This window comes from Rhinopithecus bieti, unplaced genomic scaffold, assembly GCF_001698545.2.
Source record: "Rhinopithecus bieti isolate Rb0 unplaced genomic scaffold, ASM169854v2 scaffold_51042, whole genome shotgun sequence".
Taxonomy (NCBI): domain Eukaryota; kingdom Metazoa; phylum Chordata; class Mammalia; order Primates; family Cercopithecidae; genus Rhinopithecus; species Rhinopithecus bieti.
This window is the reverse complement of record NW_016820640.1, coordinates 75,402-93,234: the sequence shown is the minus strand read 5'-3', so window position 1 is coordinate 93,234 and position 17,833 is coordinate 75,402. Positions and strand designations below refer to the sequence as shown.

The 17,833-nt window shown below is 34.8% G+C and overlaps 1 protein-coding gene across 1 annotated transcript in view; it reads right to left on the bottom strand.

The window, feature by feature from the left end:
- Positions 1 to 17,833, bottom strand: part of USP25 (ubiquitin specific peptidase 25) — a 148,667-nt gene that overhangs the window by 98,633 nt on the left and 32,201 nt on the right. The window contains exons 2-4 of the mRNA XM_017859822.1: positions 17,060 to 17,135; positions 13,633 to 13,777; positions 1,429 to 1,552 (exon numbers count right to left, since the gene is read on the bottom strand). Of these exons, the coding sequence (XP_017715311.1) occupies positions 1,429 to 1,552; positions 13,633 to 13,777; positions 17,060 to 17,135 (345 nt within the window). The remainder of the gene's footprint in view (positions 1 to 1,428; positions 1,553 to 13,632; positions 13,778 to 17,059; positions 17,136 to 17,833) is intronic.

Here is a 17,833-nt window from a genome sequence, read left to right as displayed (position 1 = left end):
TTTTTTTTTTTTTTTTTGAGACAGAGTCTCGCTCTATCGCCAAGGCTGGAGTGCAGTGGCGCAATCTGGGCTCCCTGCAAGTTCCGCCTCCCGGGTTCATCCCATTCTCCTGCCTCAGCCTCCTGAATAGCTGGGACTACAGGCACCCACCACCAAGCCCAGCTAATTTTTTTGTATTTTTAGTAGAGACGGGGTTTCACCGTGTAAGCCAGGATGGTCTCGATCTCCTGACCTCGTGTTCCGCCCGCCTTGGCCTCCCAAAGTGCTGGGATTACAGGCCTGAGCGTCTGCGCCCAGCAGACAACAGATTTTAATTAAGTCTTTACATAATATAATGTCTTACAAAGTAGTTTCCAAAGTAACATTTAAAGACATTAAAAAGTCGCACTATGATAAAAAATTATATACCTTTGCTAAATATAGCATTTTGAAACATTTCCTACCATATAGTAATCTTTGATTACTTGGAAAGAAATATCCTATTGATATTATGCCAAGAAAAATTACCTGAGAAATTTGGTACATTCTGTTACCAAAGGACTATGTTAAAGGAACAGAGCATTAAAGTCATAAGACGCATCTGAGCTGTGTGCCTTTGGAAAAAGCATTTAACCTCTTGCAAGCTAAATTTCTTCTGCAGTAACATAGAGTTACCACTACCTTCAAATAGTTCTTTGGAGGATTACAGTTAGTTATAATTTAATGGTTTATTAAATTATTGTATCTCCATTTTTAGAGGTATTATGAAAACCAAATGTATATTTAGTCCTTAGATGAATCAAACTGTTTCAAACTAAAAAGTTTTGGTTATTAAATTAAAAACAGCATTCTAGCACACATCTTGGAGCCCTGCCCATTTATTTGAAAAAAATATATAAACATATTATCATACTATAGATCAGAGGTGGGCAAACCACAGTCAAGGGGACAAATTCAACTAGCTGCCTTTATACACCAAGATTTATTAGGATACAGCCAAGCTCATTACATTATGTATTAGCTATGGCTGCTTTTGCATTATGGCACCAGAGCTGAATAGCTATAACAGAAACCCTACAGCCAACAAAGCCAAAAATATTTACTATTAGCCCTTTACAGAAAAAGGATGCTAACCCTTGCTATAAATTGTTCTAAATTGAACAGTGCATCCAAAAAAGATTAGAGGACAAAAAAAAATGAAAAAAATATTAAAATATGTACCTAAATGTAATTCCTCATAACACCAACCCAAAATCTTAAAATCTAAACCCAATTGCAATCAAAACTAAATATGAAGATTTTCGTTACATAAAATTTAAAAATACACAAGCATATTACTAGTTTAGAGTAACAAAGTATATCTTATTACCTCTTAAAATTAATTTAACCCAATTAATGATTTCTATTTTAAAAGTACTTATATCTGCTTTATACAAATTATGTTTTTACCTGCTAATGGCTTGTTCCTCATCAGTTATTCCAGTCTCCCTGAATGCCCTGTTTGATTCGGCCAAACTCAAGGCAATTGCTCTCTGAAGATCATCTTTATCATCTCCAGTGAGATCAATCACATCTGAAAAGCAAAACTATCTTTCTCAAAATTAAAAGTAAAACAAAATGAAAGGTAATTCTTATTATGGAGATGTTATATCCAATAATACTATTTAAACCAGTCAGTACCAACTAATTTTGTATTTCTAAAAGCCTATCTAAAAATAAATGTAAACACATTTTTAACTGGTTATACTCAGTAACTTGATGATTTTTTTGATAAAATATACCTAAAGCAGTAAGTAGAAATATATTTCACTGCAGAAAATCTCCATATTTACTATGAGGTCTCTTATTAAAAGCTAATAAGAAGAGAGACTGCTGAGAACAGTTTATCAACAAAAATTGAAATCAATACAATTAAACATTTACATTTCTGCTTTCTGAAGTTAACCCAATTACATACACATTACATTCTGTCCATACTACTACCATCTAGACATTATCAAATTACAGTAATTAACAATTTGCCCTCAAAAATTGATGTTTCAGAAACTGACCACAGATGTACATTTACATACACATTTTTTAAATTCTGGAAGAATGTGCCAAACTATTAACAGTGGTTAACTCTGAGGAAAAAAGTTATAGGAGGAGGAAGTATAAGAATCTTTTATTTTCTATTTAAATACTTCTACACAATCTGAATTATTTAATAAATATGCAGTCCTTTTAATTTAAAACAAGATTCTCATTTCACAAAAATGAAGAAATATACAAGTGAATGAAACTAGCCCTCTTCTAACAGAAAATAATGGCCTTGATGCTATTAAGTATTAATTCTTTTTCCAAAGAATAAAGGTTACAACCAATACCGCCTTCAATAAAAATGACTTTTAATCCAATTTCCCAATATATTGGTCAATTTCCCCCAGACAATGCCAATGATAAATACTCCCATTATCATTTAAACAATGATAGAAACCATAGTATACTGTTAAGTAGGGAAGTGGTAACAGGTGATTATGATCAGAACAATATGATCAGAAACAGAAACTATCTGTTATTATCTTTTCATGGTTGGGATTATGCTTATTTGTATTTTGGACATGTTTTGCCTTCATTTTACTTATTTGTATTTTATTTTTTAGAGACAGGGTCTCACTGTGTCACCCAGGCTAGAGGGCAGTGGCATGATCATAGCTCACTGCAATCTCAAACTCCTGAGCTCCAGTGATCCTCCCACCCCAACCTCCAGAGTAGCTAGGACTACAGGCATGCACCACTTGGCTAATTTTCTTTTTAATATTTTGTAGATACAAGGTTTTGCTTGTTGCCCAGGCTGGTGTATTTTAGACATGTTAAAAATGTTTTCTTTGTAATCATACAACTTTAGAAGAGGAAAAAAAAAACAAAGAGGATAGAGGATGGATAAGGTGGCTTTATTTTACCATACGGCTATAAGGTTTTACATAGATGCTAGAAAAGCATATTACATATTTAATGAAAAAACGTAATATATATTGATGTTTTCCAGAGTCTACTTCTATTTTTCTCCACAGGTTCTCCAAATAGTAGCTTGTAAGAAGATTTAAAATATTAGAAAGAATACCTGATCATGGAAGGAGGCAGCGGTGCCTTTTTTAATGTCTTTAGAGATTATAAAAAAACTTCACAGAAGTATATTAAGTAGAGCCCCCCCAAAAAAATTCAAGCAAATAAAACGTGAAAGATTTATATAGCATAGTAATTGAAATGGTGAATCACTTTACAGACCACAGCAGGCCAAAGGTTTTATAAGTCTGGTTACAAAATCCAAGTCCACCCAGACCACAGCTGAAGATGAGTGTAACCCAGAACTGGACAGTTGAGCATAAACACTGATGAAGCAGCGAGGAAAAAAAGGTATGGAATGCCTCATAAATATGAAAGCTATCTTGGTTATTAAAATGGCTAGAACTTAGGTAAGTAATGAAAGGACAATGAAAGTGGAAACAATTTGAAAATCACAGAGAAGCAGAAAAACAGGGTTTAGGTATGTGATTAATCAGCAGTCAGATTCCATTATCTCATTCTCCTAAGTTTACTTTCTTCAACTATAGAAACTAAACATTAAAAAAAAAAAAAAAAAACACACCAGAAAACTATCTTCCTTATTCACTGGCAGTTAGGGTTTTGGATGAAATTTAGGCTTCATCCATTAGAATGCACTAACATGAGATACGGAAGGCAGAGTGATGGGGGGAAGCCATTATCCTGTTGCCTCTGGCTGTTTTCTCTAGTGTGATTGAAAAGATTTAAGTTGTTCTATAGTAGTATTCCAGGCTCCAATTTCCAGCTTTAAGAATGTCAAGAGATGGAATATAAATGGCAACTAGACTTTGCATTCCAACTTCCAGGCATAGCTCAGTGGCAATTACCTAATCCCGGCTTCCTGTTTCCTGGGCTGCAGCTATAGAAGTATGTTCTTGAACTCAGTAGTCCTAGAGGCCGCTTTCCTAACTGTGACAGAAGTAGCAGCTTCCCTAACTGATCAGTCCTGCAATGATGTGGGAGTCATTTCAGAAGGCTGAGCTAGAGCTTTCCTCTAGTACTTCCAGTGATTTTTTTTAAAGAACCTAATCTCCCCTGTATTAAATTCCTTCTTTGAAAATTTCTAGAATGTTTACTGTATCATGACTGAAAAGTAAAACAAATGGGCTACAGCCAAAACTAATTTAAAATAGCAACAACTTACACTTCACCTTTTCCTAATTTATCAATTGTAATTCAAGCAACAAAAAAGCAAAAAACAAAAAAAAAAAGATGTGTTTTTCCCCCCAACGTATTTTATAAATGAAATCACTGAAGTTCTGAGAAATGATGCACATCATAAGAAGACAGAATGGTGCACGGGCTTCAAAATTTAAGTTTTCTAACTTAAATCCAGTGATCTTTCTGCCTTGCTAGCAGTTCTTCAAATATGTTCCATTGATCCTTGGGGTCCCCAGGGCCCCTCTGAGAAAAGGGAGGAAGGTCCTCAAATAAAAAAATAATAATACTCAGGTATTATTTGCCTTTTGTACTGTAGTCACATTTGCACCAATGATGCAAAACAATATTGAATGAAACTGCAGCATCTTAGCACAAATCAAGGCAGCAGCACCAAGTTGTGTAATTCATTGTATTAGTCAAAAAGACACACACTCACTGTTTTAAACAGAAGCCAAGTCCGTTTCTTTTAGAATTATGTTCTTGACGAAAAGATTAAACCTAATTTTACAGTATCTCAAACCTTGATTTATGCTTAATTCTAACATAAGAAGTACACATAAAGTACTTCTGCGATATAGCCACAGTATGCTGTTGCTAATAACTAGTGCAAAATGAGTTACAGCTCAACTGATTTTTCCCATGGAATGCAATTTTTATTTAAAAGGAAAACTAACAAACTACAAACTAGAATTATTCAGGCTTCAGTATTTAGCAGATGTTGTCTGAGAAAAAAAGTGAGCCTGTTGCTCTAAGGAAAACAAATGTATCTGTTGACAATGATTAGTATGGAATTTTCAAGTAAAATCTAAACTTTGAAAACCTGTTTCTACCAGTGTGAGCTTGATATCTTCTCAATACTTAAAGGCTTGTATATGAGTGGTGATATTAACAAATTCAACTTTTCTTATAGTAGACATTCTTCAAGCATTTAAAAGAAATCTTTTCAAATTACCAATGCACAGTGTTACAAAATCATGCATAGGTAAAAGATCCATTCAAAAAGCAAGAAACATTAATGGATTTTAATGCAACATAATATGAAAAGGTCATTAATACCACTATAGAATAACTGATGAGATTTTGAATTCCACATCACAACTAATCTTTAAGAAATTACCATCTGTTAAGTTTGGGTACAGCATTAAAAAGAATATCCATTATTATCTGATTATCAGTTAAAATACTCCTCCCTTTTCTAAATTATTATCTGTGTAAACCCAGATTTTCTTCACAAACTTCAACCAAAACAACTTACTGCAACAGAATGCAAACCTTCAGAAGCACATTGGAGTTCTCCTCTAACATGGCAGACATTCAAGACTTGCAAGAATGTAAAGCAATGTACTCTTCTCACCATTTTGTTTCAGAAAATGTATTTTTCATAAAATATGTTATTCAAACATAATAGATTGATATTTTAATATGAATTAATAGCCTAAGCTTTTCTCAGTTTTAATTTCTATAATAGTTAAATTTTTATTGTACACAAAAGCTCTGAGGTCCTCAATAACTTAATGAGTGTAAAGGGGTCCTGAGAGCAAAAATAACAAAATCACCATCTATTCCATGTTCTTAGACATAAATGTTTTTTATGAAACAAATCATAATTGAAAATGGTTTTCGGACGGGCGCGGTGGCTCAAGCCTGTAATCCCAGCACTTTGGGAGGCCGAGACGGGCGGATCACGAGGTCAGGAGATCGAGACCATCCTGGCTAACACGGTGAAACCCCGTCTCTACTAAAATACAAAAAAAACTAGCCGGGCGAGATGCCGGGCGCCTGTAGTCCCAGCTACTCGGGAGGCTGAGGCAGGAGAACGGCGTAAACCCGGGAGGCGGAGCTTGCAGTGAGCTGAGATCCGGCCACTGCACTCCAGCCTGGGCGACAGAGCGAGACTCCGTCTCAAAAAAATAAAAAATAAAAAATAAAAAAAAAAAAAGAAGAAAATGGTTTTCTTTGGTTTTTACAATGTGATTTAAAAATATCTGAAATAACTGGCAAAAGATAAAGATTAGGAGACTGTATGTGTACAGTAATAAGTATTTCTTCCCTCATGCTCCGGGAGGAAAAAAAAAATCAGAAAACCTGGTTACATGATCCCTGCATGGCAATAATCATTTTGACAAAGCTAGTGTTGTAGTAGTAGCAGCAGCAGCAGCTCTCTTTAGATAGAATATTCACTCTCCATTTTGCCCCCATCCCCAGCTTGGCCAGCCATACACGTTCACATTATCTTCCTTGCCCTTGCATCCTTGCGTATCTTGTACCTTACATGGGTGTAAAAGGATAAAGCTGCTTGTGGCTAGAATGACCACACTAAATGGCTCCAGCTACTCCAGCCTCTCCTAGCAGCTCCGATAGCGAAGGGTTCAATATACAGGCACACGTGTACCCCAGCTGGGAATCTGAGTCTCCAATCCCTGGTATAGAGGAATAGTAGTCTTTAATGCCGGAAAAGTTGGTTGAGACCAGAGACTAACAGTCCTTAACTGAAAAGCTGGGAATTTTTCCTTTAAGCAATGGAGGAGGTTTATTTATTATTTTAATTTCATTGTAATTGTAGCAATTTTCTCCATGATCTTCCTATTACTCCATAAAGCTGCTTCTTTTCATAGGGTATTTTAGAACAGTATGACAATCCTGAAAGATAGCTAAATCCTGAAAGATCCCTCATATACGGTCCTCACATACGATCCTGAAATATGCCTCATATATCAAATGCAATCCTGAAAGATAACCTCACATACCAAATTCATATAATTTTAAGACCAGTAAACAAAAGTAAAATGTTATTTCAACAGACTGGTTAAATCCAATTTATTCTTTTTCTGGACTTAGTGAAATAATGATTTGTGTAAAACATGTAATGAATTATCAATTTATAATAAAAACTAGCGCTCAATATTCTCAAATGCTTACAAAAGAAACAGAGAATAAGTCTGGCTATAAACAGCTTCTAACTGGTAAAATCAGTTATAAAAATTAGCCTTTGTAAAACTTACATCTCAATGCTAGAGCATTATTAATACTTTCATATCTGTGTCAAGGCAAGACCTTGGTAAAACACTAAAAACATTATTTGTAACCAACCCTCCCTCTAGTATTGGCGTGAACACAATTCAATAGCACAAACATGGGAAGAGTTAGCTGGGTGCCACTGTACAAAATCATGTTACAAATGCATCTAAGCAGCAATCTACATTTTTAAGAGAGTCCAAATTAAAACATTTTTCCTGTAAAATCAGAAATATATACCAAAACATGATACTCATCCTACTAAATCTTTCACTTTCAAAGGAATACCATTTGAGTAAAACTTATACACCAACTATCAAACATTTCTCTGCTAACTCCAAAATACATGCTAGTCATCAACTTATCAATGAACTAGACTTCAAACATAATATATGCATTGCTCCTAACTCATAATTCACTTTCCCATGGAAATATTATATTAAATGGGAATGTGAATTATGTAAGTGAATCTTACTTGAACCTCAGGTTTCTAAGTAAGTTCACAAAAGCCTAGTTGGCCCATAATCTAGTTGAATTATTATATATGTAAAGATTTTAAAATCAGAAGGAAAAAAAAGAGTTATTCCACTGTTTTCCTTATCTATATAGAATAAACCTATGGGAAATACTTGAAAAAATAAGCCAAGTTTATATTTACTGTCAGCAAAGATTTCTAAGTAAGGGAGTGCAAGAGCAGAAAAAAACTGGGTAGTGAAGTTTGAGAAGAGTTGCAATAAGAATATGTAGCAGGGCAGGAGTAACTGAAGGGAAAAGTCTACAGATAAAAACTGACAGATCTGCAAACCAAATGGTTGTTTTGGGAGACTGATAGAAGAGCTATGAAAAGAAAAACAAAACAAAACAAAACAAAACCCTGGACCACGAGAAGAATGGAAATACCCTTAAGAAAGAAAGGCAAATATGAACATCAGGATGTGCAGCAAGAGCTCAGAAACGAGAATGCTGCCACTCCTACTCTCACTCATTCAGCTTCAACAAGGTTGTGTCCTCACCACTCATCTCGAGGGCCAACACACTGCTGCATCAGGCCCTGGCCTGGGATGCACAACTTACAGAAAGCCAAAAAGTTCATGCTCACACTTCGCTCAGGTGTCTGTACAAATATGAGCTCTTCCACACTACCTAAAATCACGTATTATCCTACGCCCAGCAGACAAGCACACCCCCACCACCTTCTCTGTCTACATCCAGGTCCACGGTTCTTCAGGAACTACTTATTACTATCTGATACTGTTTGTTTACTGTGTACTGTCTTCCCTCTATGTAAACTGAGACTCTGTATGGTTTCTTAATGATCCATGAAAGTACTTGCTACATATTAGACAATAAGTATTTGTTACAGAAACAGGGAATAGAGCTAAACACTGGTGAGTCAGGCTTACAGGGGGCACGTGAGTTAGAAGATGAGAACATATCATAAATAGTTTGTTACAGAAATTCAGAACAGAGCGCGTAAACACTGTGATCATCTTCACAGTGGCACTGATCAGAGATGAAACACATGATCGCTTCGGCAACTCATATTCAATATTCAACATCTTTCAAGTGAAAGGGCAGACAGCATAGTAAGGTATCATGTTGCAAGAATCTTCAAAGCTAGAAGACATAAACAATATAAAGTGTTTCCCACTCCACTCTCCCATTCTCCCTTGCTCTCAGTTTCCTTCAGATGTTCCTACTTTTCCAATTTTCTCACTGTTAAATTCAGATTCTCTAACAGAGTATTGTAAATTAGAACTTTCTGTGATGATGGAAATGCTGCATTATCTGCACTGATCTGGTAGCCACCAGAATTACGCATTTCAAGTGCAACTGAGAAACAGAATTTCAATATTATTTCATTTTAATTGCCACGTGTGACTAGCGGCAACTATATTGAACAGCTCAGCTTTAAACGGTCTAGTTCTGTTTCTAATAATAGCTGCTAAAATCAAAGTGGCAGCATTGGTAAGTAAGGAAAATGAGTAGTAAGGGAGTCATTCCAGAGTTTTGTCATTAATTCTACTGTTTTTCAATTTTTATTGTGAAAACAAGTAAAATTAATCTTCCATGTTAGTCAACAAAAGTACAAAGACCATGGCTATCATTCTAACCCAAAACTGAAGAAAAATCGAGTTATACAAGTCATTCTGCAGTTCATATCTAATAAAATGCATCTAATCAATCTGAAGCATCTAATTGCACCTATCAGTTGGACCTAATTTTCACACCATTTAGCATCTCACGTTTTAGGCTTCATCTTGACTTTCTGTGAGTCATCAAAAACCGTTTTACATCTTAGAAATTCCTAGGGAAAAACTGAAGTTACCTGGGCAGTGGGAAAAGTATCAGTGTTCAATTAATAATATCCTAAACTTTTTAGCATAAGCGAATCATCCTAAGAATAAAAGCACTAGAATTGGATCTATTTATCACAGTTTAAATCACTATTACTGTGGCCAAGCAAGATAGCCATAACTAGAATTCTAGGATAGAACCTCCAGGTTTTCCTCCCTTTCTATGTCATCTTTCCAAATAATTCAAGGTGTTTTAGAAAAAAAAAAAAACATAGCTTATAGATGTTTGAAGAGTCTTACCACCTAACACTCATTCCAAGTCTTATACCAATTTCTCTAAAACTTAAGTCAATATGTGGCATTACTTTCTGTGTTAAAATTACCTACCCAAATTCCTCTTATCTTTTGATCACTCAATTGTAGCACATCTTGTTCTGGAGAGCATATACTGTTTTTTTCCTGTTTTAAAAATGTTCCAAAGAATTTAATGGTCACGAAATAAAAAGCATTACTATTAGATTTCAAATTGGGCGAAAACCCTGTATGGTCATGTCTATGACAGAGTTTGCCATGACACAAAAACTTGGCAGAATCTCTCCTCTGACTGCTAATCACACCTATAATGCTCAATACCTGGCACTATGTCTTGGTCTCATTTTTATTTGTGTTTTTGACAGCAAAACTCCAAAACAATTTTATTCTCAATTTACACCAGGGACAAGAGGAACTCATTTGACAATCTATAATATTTGATCTGGACAGGATATCCAAATAATAAAAAAAGCTACCTAGAATGTTTGCTAATCATAGTACAAATGATTTGGGCTTTTTCCCAGAATTCAACAGAATTGCAGTATGGGATGTAATCAAGTAATACAAAGACATCAGGTATACGACTTCTAAACTCTTTTTTATGCAGAGCACAAGCTTTCCCTGGTATGTCTCCTTTCTTTCTCAAAAGTAAAAGGTAAAAAATACACCAAAAAGGCATATAATTGTCCAACTACTGAAAATACATTTACTTCTTCAATATTAAAGGAAGGCTCACAAATTGTTTTTCAAATCCAGTGACATAATTTAGTTTAGCCTCTGACATACCAGGTATGCATAAACAAAATTTCTCCATATGCCCCAAATAAAACTTCCATGTGATATTAGTTTAAAACTACATTTTCTAGTCAGCAAAAAAAGAAAAAAAAAAGTTTTATTCCTTCTAAAAGAAACAGTCTATTGTAAACAGTGATATGCCAGCTTACATCAACAGGAGGCATATGTATTTGGTATTAGAGATTTTTATTTCAGAAGACAGATGTTTTGTCAGCACTGCAACCAACAGATAATATACTTAAAGTTAGCGTGACTTTGTTTCCACTTTAGCCCTGGTTTTAAGAGATTTTATACCTAAAAAAGAAGAATGGAAAAAAGTTGAAAATAAAATCCCTGCCATATTTGAAAGAATTAAACGAAACTGTGGTCAACCTTTAAATAACAATGTATTTCATACAAAATGGAGAAAGTGTTCAAAAGGGTTTTACATCTACAACAATCCCTCGAAAACTCTCACACTCTGACTATTCTTCCACATTCCTACAGCAGTTAGGTAGATTTTTTTAAATAGAGGCCTGCATGTGAATATATATCCATTTGTAATTATTTTCTCTTTCCTTCCCACATGTTTTACCATACGTTCCAAGAATTAAAAATACAGGACTTCATTTCTGCTCAACAGTAACTGCACAGTCACTTAAAGAGTATTTTTTTAATACCTGCTGAAATGCATGACATCTCCTCACTTTCTCAGTTTTAAACCATGTAACACTGTATTTGGACACTACTGGCAGGAATGTTTAATGGAAAAGTATTACTGTTACTCCATCAGTTAATGTTTTTTTTTTTCTGGTTTGATACTATCATAGTACAATCACATTAAATTCCTACAACTGTTTGCTGTCAATAATCTCAAACCAACTTTATGGACACACTATCCCAACTGGCATCCTGATTAGAGGGAAAGCACTTAATACATATTATGTATTATGTGTTTTATGGCTAAAGAAACCACAAAAGCAAGCAATTTACTCAATATGACAATCAATTGAGATGACATGAGAAACTTCATTTCTCTACTTTCTATTTCAAGTGGAAAATAAAATTACTTCGTGAATATTTTTCAAGAGATCCACAAACACACAAAAAAAGTTTTAATTATCAGCAAATGAGACACATGCCTCCTGAAATTAGGTCGCCTTCTCCCTAAGGGAACCTATTCAAATTTTATTTGTCCTCCATAATATTTTCACTATTCCCTATCTAAAATCTTAAACAAGTGTAACCACTTGCCTTATGCAGTATTTTCTCACTTTGCACAGCAAATATTTTCTTTTGTGTAGGACACATATAATCCTAATTTCCCCCTTTTATATAAATATACTATGTCATGTCACCAAGTATAACATCTATATTAAAAGTTCACAACTAACAACAATGATCTCTGTTTAGTCAATTTCCTGTTTGCTTCACTTAAACCAGGAACATTGTAGGCAAAATTATCCTTTTCCCTTTTATCACCCATCTAGTTTCTTTTTCCCCTCGAGTCTTGGAACTTTGAAATATCCGAAATATTATTAAGTACTCATTTTCTGATATTTTTACCACTTCTCTTTCAACTTTTGCAACAAACTTCTCAACTTCATTCCCTTTCATTGGTTTTGAAAGAGCTTTACTGCACATATTATCAAAAATAACTCAGTGAACATTTTTGAGCACCAATAATGTTCAAGGAAATCATTTCAAAATAACAGTGTGCTCATTAAGACAGAAGCATGCCCTGGATGCTGGAGAAGCACTTGGTCCTAGCTAGAGGCCAGGAAAAACATTCTCCAGCAAGCAGCTCTTTGGCTAAATCTTTCAAGACCACAACAAATTAGGCGAGGGAGGAAAAGGCCAGAGTGCATTCAAACAGAAGGAACAGCACATGTAAAGACAGAGAAATTAAATAGCACTGAGTATGAGAGAACTTTAAGCCGTTCTGTATTATCACAGTGTTGAATGACAGGAGGAAAAGAGTGGAAAATGAGGCTAGAAATGTGGATGGGGGTCAAGTCACAGTTTGCCTTGAACTTAGACACTAAGTAAACGGGTCTGTCTTACAGATGCTGCAAAAATTCTCCCATCACCTATTAACTGAGACAGGAATATTCTAGTTTTCTCTGACACAAGATCATCTGTGTAGCAAAAATACCAAGATTATCCTGAAAACTAAAAATTAAAATATTTTATCAATAAACATTAATAACCATCTACGTAAATAAGCTCTTTTCCGGCTGCTTCCTCACTTTGAGGATGTCTACAAACAAAATAAGAAATTCTCTCCAAATATATGTCAATAAACAAACTTTGTAAATCCATAATGCATAAAAGTAACTATTTTTATGTAGTACAATTATTAAACTAAAATGAGACATGGAGGTAACTGAACATAGTTTGAAAACTGTGTGCTACACAAGTATAAAGTATTCATATTATGAAGAAAACTTAAGTCCCACATAGAATCTTCCACATGTATGTATTTGTATCTCCAAAACACTTTTTCCAAGTTTTCTTTTCTTTTTTCCTTTTGGATGAAAGGCAATTTCATTACACAATAATAAACTTCTTCACCAAAGCTTCGTTTGGAAGCGGGGAAAAGGAAAGGGAAATTTTATTAAATGGTAAACCTATCAGCAATTAGAAATAATACTTTAACCTCAGAAGTAATACTAAAGCCTCTACCAGCACTTCAAATCTACAAAATAACTGTGCCCATTAAAAATTCTAGCTCTTCCTTTTATGAATATAACTGCAGCTATTCGATTATTTCAAAGCAATAAATACTATATGAAATGCTCTACGAAAAACCATATAACTTACATAAAATCTTTTCCTTATAATCTGAAAAAGATAATATATGCTCTTTTCAACTACACTAAAAAGAATCAAGGTTAATAGAGTTCTTTATTGGTTCTTCACCTCTGCTTAAGCAACATTAATATATTACACCAACAAAAGTTTTTCAGTATGTTTCTATTAAAATAATACGAAAAGAAAGAAAACTTACTTGTATCTGCCTGGCTTCCCACACTGATGTATCTATCATTGCCAGGAAGTGCTGTTTGGTAGTAAGTTGTCTCCTCCTGCTGAGGGGTCTTAGCATTCTTCGCAGTAAGGAAAGCCACTGCTAATTCCAAGTTTCCATTACTATCCTTCAAATGTCAAGAAAAGAGTATCAAGTGTTTTGAAATAACTTTATACAATATTCTCCATGACTAACACTCTAGAACAAAATTGCTTTAGATTTGCAATTAATCTATATGATTCTAATTTTACAGTGTAAATGCATCATACATAAAGTATACTGTATCAACAGTAGTATCTTTTCTACTAATTAAAACTACTGATACAATATAAAAATCCATCTCTAATTTCTTAGTCTTCATTACTTTCCTATCTGCTTAATAAGAGTCAATCACAAACTTCTACTTTTGAACAAATAAACTAAAAAATGTCTTCTGGAACTTGCCATACGAAACAGTGCAAAATGGGTATTTAAATTAGTACTTCTACAAACAAGGACAATAAAAGATATTCCTTTTAATCCGGGTGCTGGATACATACTTAGGGGCAAATTTCAGCAAAATGTCAAGGACTCACAGGAAGAAAATGGCAAAATGTACTGAAGGGCTTGATAATGTGGAACTATGGAAAGACATACAGAACTCTGGACAGAAATACTCAACACTGTCAAAATGACAATCCTGCTCAAATTAAACATATACATTTTACACAGTTCTCATCAAAAGCATAGCCAAATAAAAGTATTCTAAAGTTCATTTCGAAGAAGGCAGATGCCAGAATAAGAATTTTTAAAACAGCAAAATGAGAAGAGACTTGCCCAGTTACACCTTTATATCCTCTGCACAACTGACAAATAAAACGCTAGCTCTAAGACAGTTAACTGAAACAACACAGGAAACCCAGATATTCATAATGAAGCTATCTTTGTAACAGAAAACAAGAGCATTGGCCAGGCGCAGGGGTTCACGCCTATAATCCCAGCACTTTGGGAGGCTGAGGTGAGTGGATCACAAAGTCAGGAGATCAAGACCATCCTGGCTAACACGGTGAAACCCCGTCTCTACCAAAAATACAAAAAATTAGCTGGGCGAGGTGGCGGGCGCCTGTAGTCCCAGCAACTCGGGAGGCTGAGGCAGGAGAATGGCGTGAACCCGGGAGGCAGAGCTTGCAGTGAGCCGATATCGTGTCACTGCACTCCAGGCTGGGCGACAGAGCGAGACCCCGCCTCAAAGAAAAAAAAAAGAAAAAGAAAAAAGAAAACCAGAACATGAAAGGTTCTGTAGGTTCCCTAAAAACTTAGACATGCACGTGGGTGTAATAAGAAGCCAGTAGAGTGTTTTGAAAAGCAATGACACAGTATGACTTACATTTTAAAAGTGTTTACTCTGACTATATATTAAGAATAGACTACAGGAGAGAAAGGGCAGAAGAGAGCGTCCAATATTATTGCTGTCTTATTAAATGTGGGATATGACAGAAGTGGGATCAGGATGATTCCAGAATTTAAGGACCGAGCAGCTGGCAGAATAAAGTCCCCAAGACCTACCCCAATTCTAGCAGTCAGTGACGAGACGGGTAAGGGTGCAGTTTCAGAAGCACCACAGCTTTCAAGTATGTTATCTGTCATGATCATTAGACAATTCCTAAGTGACTCATCCAAAATGTAAGATACACTATAGTTAAATAAGTAATTTAATAATAAAATAAATCGCAACGATGGCTAACATTTATTGAGCACTTACTATATGCCAAGAAATGTGCTGTTTTTCATATATTACCTCATATAATAATTTTAAAAAACAGCAGGAATTTACACAACTTGAAGTTCATTTGCTTTTAGAGCTAAAACATGTTCTCAAATGAAAAGTACCGAAATTAATCAATGACGTTATGGTGCCCAAAAGTAGACTTCTTGTCAGTATTTATAGTGGGCAACAATTAAGGTTTAAATACACTCTTTTCCCCCAGCTACTGGCAACTGAAACAAAATTTTGGAAAATTAAAATACCTATGCTTCACACAACCTACATCAAAGGAAATGTGGTAAGACTTCATTCGAGCTATATATTTTCTAAGATAAAAAAAAAAAAAAAGCGAACTCCCCAATTTACCCTGGCAAGGTCATAGGCTATGGCCTCATACTAAGCAATACATAATGAAAAAGGCAGTTTCTGAAAACAAACAAGGAATTTAGTAATGATATTTATCAGAATAAAAAGGGACTAGCAATTATCTAAATGTCATAATCTCTGCTTCCTCTCCAAATACTTACAGTGGCTTCATACACCCCACATTAATGCTCTAAACATGACTATTTCGTGATTTTCCTGATGGGAGAATAAGGTAAAGCAAAGCTTCTAGTAAAAAAAGCATAAATTAAGTGTGGCACCCTGGGATCGGGCTGCCTTGGTTTCTATTCCAAGCTTCTCCACATACAGGCTGTGTGATCTTGGGCAAGTTACTTTAACCTCTCTGTTGCTCATCTTTTCAAAAGGGGGATGAAACTAATACTTATCTCATACAGTTATTATTAGGATGAGTTAGCCCACATAAAGTACTTAAAATACTGCCTGGTAGTACTAAATGTTTAAGCAGTACTACTTATTATTATAATGACTTTTATTATAATCATCGGATAGATTATTTCTAAAAATGAATAAAGAACTCTAGGCTTGAAATCAAGTTCCAAAGGATTGGAGCTGTGTATATAACTGCAATGGCAAAAAAGCTATATTGTTTTTAGCCTACAGTAGTAATATGCAAATAAGCTTAAAATAGTGTACAGCTCTGTTTCTTAAATAGCTTTCATTCACTCTTTTTCAATGTGAGTATCCATATGATATGACTCATTTGGATGTCTGTGTGAAAATGAAGGTCCAACTAAGATATGACCAAAGTGACACATTTTAGTTGTTGCCTGTACTGAAGAGTTTGAAATTGACCGTTTAACTTAGGATGTCATTAGCTGAATAGGTACAAATTTATATCTCTGCTTCTCGGGAGAAGTAAAATGTAAGCTTTCAGCCTTCTATTAATTTTCTGCTTTTCCCTTCTCTTACACCTCATCCTCTAATACACCCCACCTTGCACCCTCATTTAAACTCTAAAATCATAGCTCGTAAGTAAAACCATCCATTTGAATTAGGATTCACATCCCACTATTTTGCACAAAAAGCATTTCATATATAGAAAGAGATTATCTGTCACTCTAAGGTATCATGGACATCAGACTGCTGAAAGCTAACATGCTCAAAACTGCAGTTCGTTAACTGAGGATTTTACTTTACAAAGTCCATTCCTGTATCTCTAAAACTACCACATGGTATAACAAAAAAAAAAAAACTTATCAAATATACACACTAGAGATGAGCGTATAGCACAAACTGTGTATCATAAAACAGAGGTCATACCTTCAAGGCTTGCTGTAGTATCTGGGTGTCATTAATCCCAGTAATTTCTCTCAGTTGATTCAAAAACGTTTGCTGGTGCTAGAGGGAGGGAAAAAACCAAAATCATTATATTCTCAACTCTGAAAATATACTAGGAAAAGAAAACAAATGACCTTTGGTTTTCCAAAACAAACGACCTTTGGTTTTCCAAAACAAACAAACAAAACAGAATAAACTAGAGTAAAAATGGAAAAAGAACTTGAGAAAGGCCAATTTCATTTTTTTAGAAAGAATGAATTATGCTGTGGAGAACTCTTATTTCATTCTCATGTTTCAAAAAGGTATCTTCTCTAATTACTCCCCAATAAGTCTCATTTAATTAGCAGTTTCTGTCTTTTTCTTCAACCCCTCATTTACGCCATTTAACAAGAAAAGGAGTCTTATCCATGATGCTTAAGCACAAAGAGAGAAACATCCTTGGAAAAGACATGTTTTGGCAAAACATAACTCAGTGGGTAATTATACCATGGAGATCCTCAGATCTACTTTAAAAAGAGGATCATTTCACTGTCCAGTCTGTCATAAAAGATTCTAAATTGAATAGATCATTTGCCCCCATTTGCTTCAGTTCTTTATATGCTATTGGCCTACATAACTGAATACATATTACATTGTATTGGAGGGGAAAAGATGTAGAGAGACAGGATTTCACTATCAAACTCTTGGATGGCCCCTACATAAAAGCCAATTTCCTCCTTATATCTCTGTATTTCTTTTTTTTTTTTTTTTTTTTTT